Genomic DNA, 17,469 nt, shown 5'->3' with positions numbered 1-17,469 from the left:
AAAGATAAAGAGATTAAAAATAGAGAGATAACAGAATTGTAAAGAGAAAAGAGACAAAACTAAAACAGAGGAAACAAAGAAAGAAAGAAAGAAAGAAAGAAAGAAAGAAAGAAAGAAAGAAAGAATAGGATGACAACAAGAAAGAAATAGCACAGAAAAAAGTTTTTTTTAAATAAAAAGGTATAGATAAAGATAGAAAGAAAATAAAAATGAAAGGATCAACCGCAAGAATGTAGAAAGAAAGAAGCGATAGAAAATAAAAGACAGAAGTAAAGAAAAAATAGTTCTAATCACAGTGCATTCTGGGTCAAACTGTGCTGCTAATGAAGTGACGTAACCCTTAAGATGGCTGCTGATGGAGGGGAAGTGGATGAGAGCACAATAAAACCTGTCTCACTGTGCCGGTGATTGCAGGAAGACAAGGAGGCGGAGAAGAGACAGACAGGCGTGTAAAACAATACGGTGAGCGTTAGTGGAGGGAAGACAGGGGGAGTTTGGGAGCAGGTGGTGTCTGAGCCATGGCTTATCCTCCTCAGAATTACACCGAGGTTAAATAATTCAGGGAAAAAGCAGGCCGTCTAGACATGTCTGACTGAGACGGGGGTGAAACACAGACACTACGGTGAGGAGAGTCAGAATAAATTATAGTCTACTAAAGAAAAGACAACCTGAGTGAAAACGGGGCGAGAACATTGCTAAGTAATGAACACGACAGCGGGGCTTAATGTACCCTACTTCCCTACAGCGCGCCGTCCTGATTCTCTCTCTCTCTCTCTCTCTCTCTCTCTCTGTTCCTACTGCACCCTGAGTGTGATTGGAAACTGCCTGTCACGCCAGAAAAAGGATTCACCACAAGCTGTTTTCTTTTCCATTTTCGTTTTTATAAAAAAAAAAAAAAAGAGAAGGGCGGAAATCCCCGGAAGAGAGAACTAAAACATCCAGAAATGTTATAAGCTGTTACATACAGTCAGATGAGACTGAGACATAAAACACATCCAGAGTTATACAACCCCATTTCCAAAAAAGTTGGGACACTTATTACGTCTCATCTCATCTCATTATCTGTAGCCGCTTTATCCTGTTCTACAGGGTTGCAGGCGAGCTGGAGCCTATCCCAGCTGACTACGGGCGAAAGGCGGGGTTCACCCTGGACAAGTCGCCAGGTCATCACAGGGCTGACACATAGACACAGACAACCATTCACACTCACATTCACACCTACGCTCAATTTAGAGTCACCAGTTAACCTAACCTGCATGTCTTTGGACTGTGGGGGAAACCGGAGCACCCGGAGGAAACCCACGCGGACACGGGGAGAACATGCAAACTCCGCACAGAAAGGCCCTCGCCGGCCACGGGGCTCGAACCCGGACCTTCTTGCTGTGAGGCGACAGCGCTAACCACTACACCACTGTGCCGCCCCACTTACAGTGCCATGAGAAAGTTTGGGCACCCCGTCTGAGGTTGTACAATAATTGACTCTGTCTCCACAGAAAAACACCCTAGTGGCATGTCCTTCCTTTGCCCATCAGAGCCAAGTGCTGGGTTGTTTTGCAGACACTGATTTTAATTATTGGTGTATTCCTTTGTATGAAATTAAATCAAATGTGAAAAATAGGCTGTGCAAAAGTATGGGAACCCTTGACATTTTGTTGCTTTGAAAACCTGTAACTAATCATCACAGAGTAATTGAAAACATCAAGTTGGTTAAGTGAGCTCATTAAGCCTTGAACTTAATAGGCAGGTGCATCCAATCATGACAAAGGCTATTTAAGGTGGCCAAATGCCAGTTCTCTTTCTCTTTGACTGTCCTCTGAAGAGCTGCAAGATGGGGGCCTCAAAACAACTTTCTCATGACCTCAAAACGAAGATTATAGAGCAGTATGGACTAGGGGAAGGCTACAAAAAACTTTCCAAAAGATTTCAGCTGTCAGTGTCTACCGTGAGGAACATTGTAAGAAAATGGAAAGCCACAGGCACAGTCCTTGTCAAGGCCAGAAGTGGTAGGCCAAGAAAAATTTCAGGGAGGCAAAGACGAAGGATGCTGAGAATTGTTAAAAACAACCCACAGACCACCACCAGAGACTTGCAAAGGGATCTAGCTGCAGATGGGGTCACTGTGCATAGGGCAACAATACAGCGCAATTTGCATGAGGAAAGACTGTACGGGAGAGTGATGAGGAAGAAGCCCTTTCTTCGCAGTCGCCACAAATTGAGTCGCTTGAACTATGCAAAAGCACATTTGGACAAGCCAGTATCCTTTTGGAATAAGATCTTGTGGACTGACGAAACAAAAATCGAGTTATTTGGTCACAACAAGAGGCAATACACATGGCGTAAAAAGAACACAGAATTCCAAGAGAAACATCTGCTACCCACAGTGAAATTTGGTGGAGGTTCCATCATGCTGTGGGGCTGTGTGGCGAGTACTGGTACTGGGAACCTTGTTAAAGTTGACGGTCGCATGGATTCCACTCAATACCAGCAGATTCTTGAGGATAATGTGCTAGAGTCTGTAACAAAGTTGAAGTTGCGCCGGGGATGGATGTTTCAACAAGACAATGACCCGAAACATTGCTCAAAATCCACTCGGGCATACATGCAGAGGAACAAGTACAATGTCTTGGAATGGCCATCCCAGTCCCCAGATTTGAATATCATTGAAAATCTGTGGGATGAATTGAAGCAAGCTGTCCATGCTCGTAGACCTTCAAACCTCAAGGAATTAGAGATGTTTTGCAAGGAGGAGTGGGCCAAGATGCCTTCGTCCAAGATCCATACACTCATTGGTGGCTATAGAAAGCGTCTAGAGGCTGTAATTTTTGCAAAAGGAGGCTCCACTAAATATTGATGGAATGTTTCTGTTAGGGTGCCCAAATTTATGCACGGGCCTATTTTTGTTTTGCTGCATATTGCACTTTTTCTGTTAGCCCAATAAACTTCTCTTCAATGCTGAAATATGTCTGTGTCTTTTATTTATTTCATATGTCAAGACTAAGTTGTAGAATCAAACACCCAATTATATATGAATGAAAAATACTGGGATTTGTCAAGGGTGCCCAAACTTTCTCATGGCACTGTATTACGTAAAACATAAAATAGAATGCGATAATTAATCAATCATGGAAAATATATTTCATTAAAAATAGTACAAAGACAACATATCAAATGTTGAAACTGATAAATTTTATTGTTTTTTGAAAAATATCTGCTCATTTTGAATTTGATGTCAGCAACACGTTTCAGAAAAGTTAGGACAGGGGTGTGTTTACCACGGTGTTGCATCACCTCTACTTTTACCAACACTCTGTAAACGTTTGGGAACTGAGGAGACCGACTGCTGTAGTTTTGAAAGAGAAATGTTGTCCCATTCTTGTCTGATATACAATTTCAGTTGCTCAACAGTTCGGGGTCTCACATTTTGTCGTATTTTGCGCTTCATAATGCGCCAAATGTTTTAAATGGGAGACAGGTCTGGACGGCAGCAGACCAATTTAGCACCTGAACTCTTTTACTACAGTGCCATGCAGTTTTAATATGTGCAGAAAGTGGTTTTGTCTTGCTGAAAGAAGGAAGGCCTTCCCTGAAAAAGATTTTGTCTGGATGGCAGCATGTTGCTCTGAAATGTGTTTATATCATTCAGCATTAATGATGCCTTCCTAGATGTACAAGCTACCCATGTCATGTGCACTAATGCACTCTCATACCATCACATATGCTGGATTTTGAGCTGTGCACTGATAACAAGCTGGATGGTCCCTCTCCTCTTTAGCCTGGAGGACGTGGTGTCCATGATTTCTAAAAATAATTTCTACTTTTGATTCGTCAGACCTCGGGACAGTTTTCTACTTCACCTCAGGCCGTTGTAAAAGAGCTCGGGCCCAGAGAAGGGGGCGGTATTTCTGGATATTGTTTATATCTGGTTTTAACATGCATTTGTGGATGCAGTAATGAAGTGTTTTCACAGACGATGGTTTTCTGAAGTGTTCCTGAGCCCATACAGTGATTTCCACTACAGACATGTGTCTGCTTTTAATGCAATGTCTCCTGAGGGCCTGAAGATCACGGGGCAATCGATATTGGTTTTCAGCCTTGTCCCTTGCTCAGCTTTGTTCTCCATCCATCCATCTTCTACCGCTTATTTGGATCCAGGTCGCAGGGGTAGCAGCCTAAGCAGAGCAGCCCAGACTTCCTTCTCCCCGGCCACCTCCACCAACTCTTCTGGGGGAATACCGAGGCGTTCCCAGGCCAGCCGAGAGATGTAATCTCTCTAGCATCTCCTGGGTCTGCCCCAGGGTCTCCTCCCAGTGGGGCATGCCCAGAAAACCTCCCTTGGGAGGTGTCCAGGGGGCATCTTAACAAGGTGCCCAAACCACCTCAGCTGACTTCTTTGGATGTGGAGGAGCAGCGGTTCTACTCCGAGTCTCTCCCGAATGACCGAGCTTCTCACCCTGTCTCTAAGGAAGAGCCCAGCCACCCTGCGGAGAAAACTCATTTCTACTGCTTGTATCCGTGATCTCATTCTTTCGGTCACTACCCATAGCTCATGACTATAAGTGAGAGTGGGAACGTAGATGGACCAGTAAATTGAGAGCTTTGCCTTTTGGTTCAGCTCTCTCTTTACCACAACAGACCAGTTTAGCGTCCACATCACTGCTGATGCTGCCCCGATCCTTCTGTCCAACTCCCGCTCCCCCTTACCCTCACTCGTGAACAAAACCCTGAGATACTTAAACTCCTCCAGTTTAGGTAGCAACTCCCCCCTGACCTGGAGTAGGCACTCCACCCGTTTCCGGCTGAGCGCCATGGCCACGGACTTGGAGGTGCTGATCCTCATCCCAGCCGCTTCGCACTCGGCTGCAAACCGTCCCAACGCATGCTGTAAGTCACAGATTGATGCAGCCAACAGGACCACGTCATCCACAAAAAGCAGAGACGTGATCCTGCTGCCACCAAACCAGACACCCTCCGCCCCTTGGCTGCGCCTAGAAATTCTGTCCATAAAAGTTATGAACAGAACTGGTGACAAAGGACAGCCCTGGCGGAGTCCAACATGCACCGGGAACGAGTCCAACTTACTGCCGGCAATGCAAACCAAACTCCTGCTCCAGTCATACAGGAACCGAGTGGCCTGCAGTAGTGGGCCCTGAACCCCATACTCCCAAAGCACCCCCACAGGGAACCACGAGGGACACGGTCGTAAGCCTTCTCCAGGTCCACAAAACACATGTAGACCGACTGGGCAAACTCCCATGCACCCTCCAGTACCCTTACAAGGGTAAAGAGCTGGTCCAGTGTTCCACGACCAGGACGAAAACCGCATTGTTCCTCCTGAATCTGAGGTTCGACTCTTGACCAGACTCTCCTCTCCAGTACCCCAGCATAGGCTTTCCCAGGGAGGCTGAGAAGTGTTATCCCCCTATAGTTGGAACACACTCTCTGGTCCCCCTTTTTAAAAAGGGGAACCACCACCCCAGTCTGCCAATCCTGAGGCACTGTCCCTGACCTCCATGCAATGTTGAAGAGACAAGACAGCCCAACAACATCCAGTGCCTTCAGGAACTCAGGACGAATCTCATCCAGCCCCGGAGCCCGGCCACCGAGGAGCTTTTAAACCACCTCGGCAACCTCAGCCCCTTACTGTGGCTAGCTTACTGTGACACATCAGTGCATGATCTCAAGCTGCATTTGGGTAAAGGAGAGGCTAAACAAGAATGAACGTTAACCTCAGCAGCTAACTCATGCTAAGTCCCTCGGAAAGAAAAACAAACACAAAGTAATGAAATACAAAGCTAATAAACGCTGCTTGCTAATAACAACAATGTAGTTAAAGTGATTTCCCAGTAGGTAGCTAGCTACAATGCTAGTTTAGTGTTGTCCAGCTGGTTTGTTGAGTAGCAACAGTGCTAACTGGCTAGCATATAAAAGTAAAGGACAGGGGTGCAAGCAGGCACTTAAGATAGCTAATTCTGTCTAGTTATCAAACATCAGCCTCATGCTGACTAGCTGCTTTGCTAATTAGCTAGCATAATAAAATCTCTTTTTCATAAATTTCTTGAATTATGACACGTTTTATAGTTCAGGGTTACATTTATAAGTAACCACCATTTTGTGAAGGAAATTTGTGCCTTTCTTGGAAGTTCATCTGAGCTGATAGAGCAGCACGTTGCTCCAGTGAAGGAAGGCGGAGGAGAAATGGGGAACACAAAATACAACAGGAAATGATGCAGCGGATTTGTCCCCATGATGCCTCTGTGATATGTGGATCAGAATAAAACGTTCTTCTTTTCCTTCTTTCTACTGAGTATCAGAACGGCCTACATACCCGAGAAGCTGGAGTGGGCGGTGTGTGTGTGTGTGTGTGTGTGTGGGCATGATGATGGTGTGTGTGTATGTGTGGGCATGATGATTGTGTGTGTGTGTGTGTGTGTGTGTGTGTGTGTGTGTGTGTGTGGTTAGCATGTTTGTGCGTGGGGTTTGTCGTGACGGACGATTCTCTGTGCTTAATGGCCATATTAAAAGATTTACTTCAGCTCTGAGAGAGAGAGAGAGAGAGAGAGAGAGAGAGAGAGAGAAAGAAATTGAAGAGGTAAACAGGAGGAAGATTAGATAGAGGGATAGGATGAGGGTGAAGAAAGAAATGTGCAAAATGAAAAGAAATGGAGGGAGCAAAGATAAACGACAGAATGGAAAAGAATGAAATTGAAAATGAGAGAAAGCACCTGAAAGAGACAAATACAGAGAAATAAAAAAACAGGAATGGAAAGAAAGAGGAAAGAAAAAAGAGATGGGGAAGAGGGTGGGGAAATAGTAAAAAGGAAAGACAGAAAGAAAAAAGAGGTTAGAGATCAAATGGAAATGGTAGAAGACAAGAAGATAGGAGGAATGGAAAGAACCAGAGATTGAAAAAAGAAGTAAAGAGGAAAAAAACCAAAGAGGTAGAAAAAAGAGAAAAAGAGGGATTTATGGAGGAGGAAAGAGACAGGAATCAGAAAAGAAGGACAGCAGAGAAAAAAGAAAAACAAAAAAGGAAGAAGACAGTAAGAGGGAAGAAAAGAAGTTGGACAAGTTTGAAAAAGAGAGAAAAAAATAAGTGAAAGAAAAGAGGAAAAGAAAAGGGGTGAAGTTATATCAGAAAGGAGAACAGAAGAAAAAAGAAAGAAAAATGACAAGAAGAGAGAGAGAGATGGGAAAACAGATGGATGAAGGGATAGACAGAGAAAAGGTGGGGTGCCAATATTTTCGAGTGGGATTGTCTGACACAGATGTTTGAAAACCACTGGGGTTTAGAGTTTAAGCATTTTAACGATCACTTCTGTCCTGAAATTAGTAAATAATTAAATTAATAAAATGAAATAATAATTGAATCCAACTTGTTTTCTGAGTTTCTAACAAGTAATTTTTTACAGATGTCTCATCTCATCTCATCTCATCTCATTATCTGTAGCCGCTTTATCCTGTTCTACAGGGTCGCAGGCGAGCTGGATCCTATCCCAGCTGACTACGGGCGAAAGGCGGGGTTCACCCTGGACAAGTCGCCAGGTCATCACAGGGCTGACACATAGACACAGACAACCATTCACACTCACATTCACACCTACGCTCAATTTAGAGTCACCAGTTAACCTAACCTGCATGTCTTTGGACTGTGGGGGAAACCGGAGCACCCGGAGGAAACCCACGCGGACACGGGGAGAACATGCAAACTCCACACAGAAAGGCCCTCGCCGGCCCCGGGGCTCGAACCCGGACCTTCTTGCTGTGAGGTGACAGCGCTATCCACTACACCACCGTGCCGCCCTTTTAACAGATGTTATGTAACTTATTGTTCTTCTGTTGCGGAACGGTGTGCCAATATTTTTGTGTAACAACAGAATTCTTAGTACAGTGACGGATATGCGTAAACAGTGACGTTTGTGTTGGCCAGGTGTGTGTGTGTGTGTGTGTGTGTGTGTGTGTTTCGGGTGAAGCCCAGCTGTTTTCCTCCTGTTATGAACTTCAGGAAACAGGAAATGGGTTGTGTGAAATTCAGATCTAGTAAATAAGAAAAGAGAGTGCAGGAGGGAGGGAGGGAGGGAGGGAGTGAAAACCTGAATGAAGAAGTGAGTGAAAGCATGGGAGAGTGAGTGAAGGAGTGAAAACCTGAATGAAGGAGTGAGTGAGAGTGAAGGAGTGAGCGAGTGTTGGAGTGAGTGAAAGAGTGGGAGAGTGAGTGAAGGAGTCAGAGAGGTGGGTGAAGGAGTGCAAGAGTGAGTGAAGGAGTGATTAAAGGAGTGGGGGAATGAGTGAAGGAGTGAATGAGGGAGTGAAAACATGAATGAAGGAGTGAGAAAGTGTTAGAATGAGGGAGAGAGTGAGTAAAGGAGTGGGGAGGTAGGGAAAACCTGAATGAAGGAATGAATGAAAGTGAAGGAGTGAGACTGTTAGACTGAATGAGAGAGTGAGTGAAAGAGAGTGAGGGAGTAAAAAACTGAGTGAAGGAGTGAATGGGAAAGTGAAGGAGAGCGTGAGGGAGTAAAAATCTGAATGAAGGAGTGAAGGAGTGTGCACTTCTTTATATAGACTTACGTAACACCTCTGAGTGTGTCTCGCGCTGTGCTCAGGGTGATGACGGCTCATCACTTCTGTTATTCTCACACTCGGTACTCTGTGTGTGTGTGTGTGTGTGTGTGTGTGTGTGTGTGTGTGTGAGACAGAGAGACCTAAAGCTACGCAGATTGAACTGTCTGATCTGAAGCAGCGTGTGTAAGGCCGACCTGAATTAGCCGAGCTGCTGTTCCCTGCGTTAGTTAGCAAGAGCTTCTGACACAAACATGTGAAATCAGCAGAGTCATGTTGTTTTTTCCATTTCTTTTGATGTTTTTTTTCATCTTTTTATCTGGTGTGCTGTTCTGTGACTCTTAACCAAGAAGAAAATATACTGTATACCCAAAATGTACAGAATTATCCCATCCTTTTTCGTATTTTGTTCTTTCTTTTTAGCATGTTATTCTGACGCTGTCTGTCTTTTAGCACATTAGCAGAAAGCTCGGCCTTGTGCAGGCACGGTTATCCTAGCCCTGTCCTCTTTCTCTGCCTTGTTCTTCTTTTTCTCTTCCCTTATTCTTTCTTTCAATCTTTATTTGTTCTGTGTGTGATCTGGAGTGTCCTGCTGTCACTAAATCAGAGAGAGAGAGGGGTTCTGTCTGTGGAGTTAGCCGAGCCACTGCTAACGCTGCAGCTGTTAGCATATTAGCAAAAGGCTCAGGCATCGTACAGGCAGAGTTAGCACTCGCTTTCTTTCTTTCTTTCTTTCTTTCTTTCTTTCTTTCTTTCTTTCTTTCTTTCTTTCTTTCTTTCTTCTTTTCTTGTTAGACTAGCCCCCTTCCTTTTCTCTACCTCCCTCTTCCTTTCTTTTCTCCTTTCATTCTTTTATTCTTTTCTGTAAATCTGATCTGGTACACTGTTCTGCCGTTGGTAAAATATTAGCAAAAGGCTCAGGTCTATCTATCTGTCTGTCTGTCTGTCTGCTATAGTTGATTATTTTCCTATAGCAGCATGTCCCCCAGTGTTTTGTTCCTCTTATATAGTAGAAATGGGCCAATGATCAGAGTTATGATGTATTAATGAATTATATGTTTTATCCGTATACAGTTGCGTTTGAAACATTGGCCAACAGGCTCCTGTTCTCACTGATGTTATAGCAGCGATAAACAGTCGTTCCCTCACCAGCCTCTCGTTATTCTCTCTCTTAAAGTTAATAAGAATAAAAACGCAGCTTGTCATCTGTTGTTCCTGAGAAACCATAAAGAAGTGTAAACTCCTCTGTCCTGAACATGTCAGGAAACGTAAAGTTCCAGCTTCTCCCCAACTGTTACACAGCGCTGACACTGGAGATTCCTTCCAGAAACATTACACACACACACACACACACACACACACACACACACACACACACACACACACCACACACTTCTCCTGACAGGAAACTTCACATCAACGGTTTTTAACCTGTTTATCATTAGTGCAGCTCAGTGAGCTGTTACTGTAGAAATGATCTCGTATCAGAATGAGCGCATTCATATAAACCTGTGATTTACAGCTGCACTTCTATCAGAGCTGCTGTTATAGAGAATTAATCAACACCTTCTGACCAATCAGAGTCCAGGATTCCAAAATATACTTTATACTGCCTGTATATTTGCACGGTGGTAATGTTTCGAATCCAAAATAGTGCACTATTCCTAAGTGTATTAACAAGTATATACAAGTACTGGATATTAAAATGTTATGATTACAATTTCCAAAGTAGTGCACTTTGTAGTGAACGGGGTGTGAGTTTAGAACATTCCTCTTCACTGCCCCCTAGTGGGAGGAACGGGGGAAGCAGTACAGGATGGTCTCTGGTCAGTGTGATTTATGAGTATGAGGATTCAGTGTATGCATTTTACATAGTGTTTAAATGTGAAAGGATGATCAAATAGAAAATAATCTCTCTCTTTCTCTCTCAGCTGAACTGGAGTTTGTTCAGATAATAATCATAATCGTGGTGATGACCGTCATGGTGGTCGTGATCATCTGTCTGCTCAACCATTACAGACTATCGGCCTTCTTTAGCCGCCACCGCCGGGGCGGAGCCATGCAGCCAGTAAGTGTGTGTGTGTGTGTGTGCTGAGTGGGTGGGTGGGTGGGTGAGTTCACGTTCTGGTCTTTGTCCTTTGCAGTTATGAATGTGGGCGTGTGTTTCCTGCATATTTGTACTGTGTGTGTGTGTGCGTGCGTGCAGGAAGTTGGTGTGGGCTGCACATTCTGTTTGATGTGCATGACATATCTGACACGGCTCCAACATGTGCATGCCTGCTTTCAAGTGTGTGTGTGTGGGGGGGGCGAGGCACTGCTAGACTGCTCATAGTGACAGTGAAACAGAGTGTGTGTCAGAGAGGGAGAGAGAGACAGAGAAAGCGAGAGTACAGAAGAAGGGGAAGAAAGAGAGATACAGAAGTGTTTAATGCAGTAGAGTCTCATTTTGTGTGTGTGTGTGTTTTTCTCTCAGAGCGGATGTTCGTGGCCCACAGACAGTCTGGTGACACAACAAGGAGCTACAGAGGCACGTAAAGAAAGTTTTTATCAAAATCTAAATCAGATAATTGTGTTAGTGTGATGATTATTGGCGTGTGATGTGTAACGTTAGTGTTTGCTATGCTTGGTTTTGCACTTTGGCTAGAAACTGTGTACGTTTGACAGAGTGTGTGTGTTTGATGGTGTGTGTGCGTGTTGGTAAAAGTTTTTTTGGTGTTTGGAAATGAACATCAACATACATTTGATGGTAAAGATGTTTGAGGCTGAATGATGGGTTTAGTCTGGGGTTTGTTTTTGATGAAATGTGGGGTTGGTGTGTGATGGTGAATGTTGGTGTGTGTACAACCCCAATTCCAAAAAAGTTGGGACACTGTGTAAAACATAAATAAAACAGACTGTGATAATTTGCAAATCATGGAAACCCTATATTTCATTGAAAATAGTACAAAGACAACATTTCAAATGTTGAAACTCAGAAATTTTATTGTTTTTTGAAAAATATTTGCTCATTTTGAATTTGATGTCAGCAACACATTTCAGAAAAGTTAGTACAGGGCCAACAAAAGACTGAAAAAGTTGCGTAATGCTAAAAAAAACAAAAACTAATTAGGTTAATTGTCCCCAGGTCAGTAAGATGATTGGGTATAAAAAGAGCATCCCAGAAAGGCGGAGTCTCTTAGAAGTAAAGATGGGGCGGGGTTCAGCGCTCTGTGAAAGACTGCATGAGCAAACAGTGCAACAATTTAAGAATAACGAAACGTTCTCAATGTAAAACTGCAAAGAATTTAGGGATCACGTCATCTATGGTCCATAATATCATTAAAAGATACAGAGAATCTGGAGAAATCTCTGTATGCGAGAGACAAGGCTGAAAACTGACATTGGATGCCTGTGATCTTCAGGCCCTCAGGAGACACTGCATTAAAAGCAGACACGTGTCTGTAGTGGAAATCACTGTATGGGCTCAGGAACACTTCAGAAAACCATCGTCTGTGAAAACACTTCATTACTGCGTCCACAAACGCAAATTAAAACCAGATATAAACAATATCCAGAAACCCCGCCCCCTTCTCTGGGCCGAGCTCTTTTATGATGGACTGAGGCGAAGTGGAAAACTGTCCCGAGTTCTGACGAATCAAAAGTAGAAATTCTTTTTAGAAATCATGGATACCACATCCTCCAGGCTAAAGAGGAGAGGGACCATCCGGCTTGTTATCAGTTCACAGCTCAAAAGCAGCATCTGTGATGGTATGAGAGTGCATTAGTGCACATGACATGGGTAGCTTCCTTCTTTCAGCAAGACAAAACCGCTTTCTGCACATATTAAAACTGCATGGTTCTGTAGTAAGAGAGTCCGGGTGCTAAACTGGCCTGCTGCAGTCCAGACCTGTCTCCCATTTAAAACATTTGGCGCGTTATGAAGCACAAAATACGACAAAGGAGACCCCGAACTGTTGAGCAACTGAAATTGTATAATCAGACAAGAATGGGACAACATTTCTCTTTCAAAACTACAGCAGTTGGTCTCCTCAGTTCCCAAACGTTTAGAGTGTTGGTAAAAGTAGAGGTGATGCAACACAGTGGTAAACACACCCCTGTCCTAACTTTTCTGAAATGTGTTGCTGACATCAAATTCAAAATGAGCAGATATTTTTCAAAAAACAATAAAATTTCTCAGTTTCAACATTTGATATGTTGTCTTTGTACTATTTTTAATGAAATATAGTTTCCATGATTTACAAATTATTGCATTTTTTATTTACAGTTTACACAGTGTCCCAACTTTTTTGGAATTGGTGTGTGTGTGATGGAGAATGTTGGTGTTTGACGGAGGATGCTGGCGTTTCATGAAGAACAGTAATGTTGGTGTTTAATGCTGTGTTTGTTAATATTAACAGACGAATGTTGGTGTCTGTGTTGTTTAAAGATAAATCTTGGTGGGTAAATATTAATACCTGATACAGAATGTTGGTGTTTATTCTAGTAAACCTTGGAATTATATTCAGTGGTGTTGGATGAAGAATGGTGTTGAATATGTTTTTCCTCTTTCCGTCGCTCAGGTGATGTTTGGGCCACGGAGTTTCGATCGCTTCGTACCTCCTTCGTTTATCCAGAGGGAGCAGTCGAGTCGTTTCCAGCCCACGTACCCACAAATGCAGACACAAATTGAGCTCCCACCCACCATCTGCCTGTCAGACGGCGAGGAGCCGCCGCCCTATAAAGGCCCCTGCACTCTTGCCCTGAGAAGCCCCGAGCAGCAACTCGAGCTGAGCCGCGCCTCTGTGCGAGCTCCGCCCAATCGCACTGTTTTTGATAGCGACATCATGGACATTTACGGGCCCAAGCCGCCCAGCACACACTCGGGCAAGAGTGCCTCGTACTCACGCCTTCAGGGGCAAGGACCACCACCCACTTACAGCAATGTGATTGGTCGATCTTACCCAAACTTCACCTCCTCCTCCTCCTCCTCCTCCTGTTTCTTGCACCAGCACAGCAATAACACACCACCGTCCAATCAGAGGAAGGCGAAGGATGGAAGACGCGACAAACCGACTTGACTGACAAGCACAGAGTGGGAGGGGCTGTGCTCTTTGGACCCTGTTCATAAATATGCGAAAGGGGGTGTGGCTTCCCTCCAAGCACTCACTCCCTTGCACAATTTAGTAATCCAGAAAATCGAGGAACCAAGCTTAAGTGAATATCACGTTTTTTTTTGTATACTTTTTCAAATTTTAATTATTTTGATCAAACTTGTGGGCCTCGTGTGGATGTTCAGGCTTGTCAGCGACTTCTCTGTTCCTGCTTTTTGTATGCTTTCTTTTATTTAAGATAATCAGCTCTTTTTTTTGCAGATTGCTCAAGAAACTGCGCAGGATGGTTGTTTTTTGTTTTGTTTTTTAACATTCATGAAGAAAAATATTCTTAAGTTCTTAACCAATCAAAATCCAGATTTGAGTGCCATGATTAGTGAAATCATTACTTAAATCTCAGTGATATCATCACAATAGAGAGAAAAAATCTACATTGCACTAAGTTAGTATTTATTTTGGGTCCATATTCTAATGTTTAAGCATATTTTAGCATCCATTTCACTTTTCTTTCTTAAAACTAGGAACTTCTGATCCAGCCTAAAAAAAAATCCATTACTAACCTTCAAGATGGCACTTAAAAAGGGGTGCTGTTTAAATTCTATTCATTTCTCTTATTAAATGTCATTTTTCATCCTTTCAGAATAGCACTTTAAAACTCGCTCGCTTCAGCATGGTCCAGATGCAAGGGAATCATGGGAAACGTAGTCTTATGCACATCCACGACATTGAGCACGTCTCATTGGCTAGCTGATCTTCTATGCTTTTCTCAGAACCGCCTTGAGAACTGAGAACCGCTGCTGTGTAGTTTTATAAACAGTTAGTTATGAAGTATTCCATTGATGACTTTGAAACTTTGGCATTTTCTGTTACTCTTAAACGTCGGCCATCTTGTCCTAGATTGAGTGTCAGCATAATGTTCAGTAACATACTCAAAACCTTTTAAGCTGTTACAAAAGTAATGTTCCTGTGATGTCCAGACATGCAAAAACAACCCTCGAGCATGGGAACGTTAGCGTCCATTTATACAAGTAAAAATGTTCCAGAAATATTGTGTAAGAACTTCCCTCGAAAACATTAGACTGAACCTTCTTGGAACCAGAAATAACATTCTGAAAATGTTCTGCTCAACTTAAATTGTTCCAATAAAGTTTTGAAAGCACACGAGTTCACACTAGTTCAGCATGCTAGCTACCAAGCTACCATCCTAACATGCTAATCGGAAGACCTGGTAGATGAAAAAGAAACAGTTGTGAACCTGATCATGTGACAGCACCATTAGGCTTTATCTTTTGATTCATTTATTCAACTTGAAAGCACGCTTAGCCTAAAATGCTGTGTGTAATCAAACAGTATAGTAGTTACGCAACAATAGCTATGCTAATTACAGCACTGCTTTAAGGCTAACTCAGTTACTAGCCAGTGTAGATGTTGCCTCTCTTGTTAGTAGTTCGCTAAGTTTGCTAATAAGATAGCTAATGCTTGGCTAATTCCTATATGTTGTAATTACAACCAGTAGCCAGGATTGTTACCAAGCTGGCGATGAATAATCTGGGAAGAATAGCTAATAAATGTAAACTTTTTGAAATATTAAGTGATAAATTTGTAACGGTTTACACTTAAATAGCGTCATCCTAACACACGTGTTTTTTTTGTTTTTTTAATGGTATCAAGTCAGTTGGAGTTGGGAGTTAGTTGAAGTGAGCTGATACAGCATTTAACAAGGTGTTTCGACCAAGTGGAAGTGAAAAAGGGCGTGCTAAAAAAAATTGCAAGACAGCCAACGTACTACGCTCAGTGCGATTCCATCAGCTCTTACTTGCTCTTACTCATCACGTGTGTGTGTGTGTGAGGTCCTGCTGCTGCTATGCTAACACTCACATTATTGCAAATGCTAATGCTGCTCTCCATCGTCTCATGTTCATGTGTATTTCATTTTTACGTTTTTTTTAAACGGTTAATCTTCATTTCTTTTTACTGTTACATCCACAGTTTAAAACCTCTGAGTGTTGATTATACTTTGACGTTCGTTGCATGTTTCTCTGAGCAGATTTGGTGCCTAAAAGTTGTGGTAAAGCAGAAATAGGAACCTTTTCACTTTGCACTCCAAACCCCAAACACCCCTCACCCTCACCCCACCCACCCTCTAAAAAAAAAAAAAATCACTCCCCACCTTCGTTGTGCCTCACTTCCTACGGTGCTTTTTTCACAAGTCCGACTTTGTTTATTCGTACTGTGCTGTATAAATATATAACTTGAAAATATTATGCACATATCCTACCCAATGGGTAGACGAAAAAAAAACCACAAGAGAACAAATGTTAATACTGTAATATAATGTACAGAAGATATTACGATGAGAAATTTAACACGGCGGCATCGGGTTTTTTGTGAATGCCCTGCAATTGTGCTTTTTGTCTTTTGTAAAAAAAAAATATACAAACAAACAAAAAACAAAAAAAGAGGTAATAAAATAATACTACAGTATAGTCAAAACATAAGTTACAAAAAGTTCTTCTTATATTTTTTTCCTATATCTGCTATGTGATGATTATGAGGCGGTCGCATACAGGACAAAACTCGCTGCTGCTTTTATAACTTCCAGAGAAATTATCATTATTAATGCCAGCGCTTGCCATTTATTTATTTGACTTTTTATTATTATTATTATTATTATTATTATTATTATTTAGTGAGTGATAGATGTTTGGACATTAAAATAACACAGAACAGAAGAGCTGTATCTTACTTCACCAAACAGACACAAATGGAAAGTTAACAAATAAAGGTTTTGGATCACATCCCGATTGATGTCTGGGTTTTTTTTGTTTGTTTGTTTGTTTGTTTTTGTTTTCCCAGAGGAAATCACATTGTGTTTCTCTGAAAGAGGTGTGAAATGGTATGAAAAATTTAGAGGATGATAAATGTAAAGTATGATAAATGTACATAATGATCTGTTAAAGTGAGATAAATTCATAGTATGATCATTTTGCAGTGTAATTTACAGTATAATAAATTTAAAGTGTGCTAAATTTACAGTATGAGGAATTTACAGTATAAATGTAATGTATGGTAAATTTATAGCATGAAAAAATGTAAATATAAATGTAAATATTGTTTTTAAAATTAAAAATTATTTAATTACAATATACATTTACAGTATGAGAAATTTATTATATGAAAAAATGTAAAAGATGATTAATAGTGTAGCATGAAATTTACAATATGAGAAGTTTACAGTACATTAAATTTACAGCAGGAAAATGTAAAAAATGAGACATATATGATAAATATACAATACACATTTAAAGAAGGTTACATTTAGAGTTTGAGAAATTTACAGAATTAATTTTAGTCTTAAATTTACAATGTGATACATTTCCAGTATGAATATAAAGAATGATAAATCTACAGCATGAAAAATGTAAAGTATATTTACAGATTAAATTTTACAATATGGTAAATTTACTACATAAAGTATGTTAAATTTACAGTAGAAATTTAAAGAATGGTAAACTTACAGCTTGAAAAATGTGAAGTATGTTACATTTACAGACTGAATTTTACACTATGTTAAATTTACAGTAGAAATTTACAGCATTATCTTGACTTACATTTATCTCATTTTTTATACCACTGAGCTAAGGGCCTCGCTCAAGGGCCCAGAAGTAACAGCTTTACAGTATGAAGTACAGTAGATTGAAGTAAATTTACAGGATGAATGTAAAGATATGATACATTTACAGCATACGCTTATATAATAATGTATGTCATATTTAAAGTGTGACATTTACAGTATACACTTAAAATATTATACATTTAA

At 41.5% G+C, this 17,469-nt stretch overlaps 1 protein-coding gene across 1 annotated transcript in view; it reads left to right on the top strand.

Annotated features, from left to right (window-relative positions):
* ldlrad4a (low density lipoprotein receptor class A domain containing 4a) overlaps positions 1 to 16,447 on the top strand; it is a 38,187-nt gene extending 21,740 nt beyond the window's left edge. The window contains exons 2-4 of the mRNA XM_060942416.1: positions 10,491 to 10,627; positions 11,033 to 11,086; positions 13,119 to 16,447. Coding sequence (XP_060798399.1) covers positions 10,491 to 10,627; positions 11,033 to 11,086; positions 13,119 to 13,616 — 689 coding nt within the window. The 3' untranslated portion in view covers positions 13,617 to 16,447. The remainder of the gene's footprint in view (positions 1 to 10,490; positions 10,628 to 11,032; positions 11,087 to 13,118) is intronic.
* Positions 16,448 to 17,469: the final 1,022 nt, after the last annotated feature.

Source organism: Neoarius graeffei, chromosome 16 (genome assembly GCF_027579695.1).
Source record: "Neoarius graeffei isolate fNeoGra1 chromosome 16, fNeoGra1.pri, whole genome shotgun sequence".
NCBI classification, from domain to species: domain Eukaryota; kingdom Metazoa; phylum Chordata; class Actinopteri; order Siluriformes; family Ariidae; genus Neoarius; species Neoarius graeffei.
This window is presented reverse-complemented; position numbering and strand designations above follow the sequence as displayed.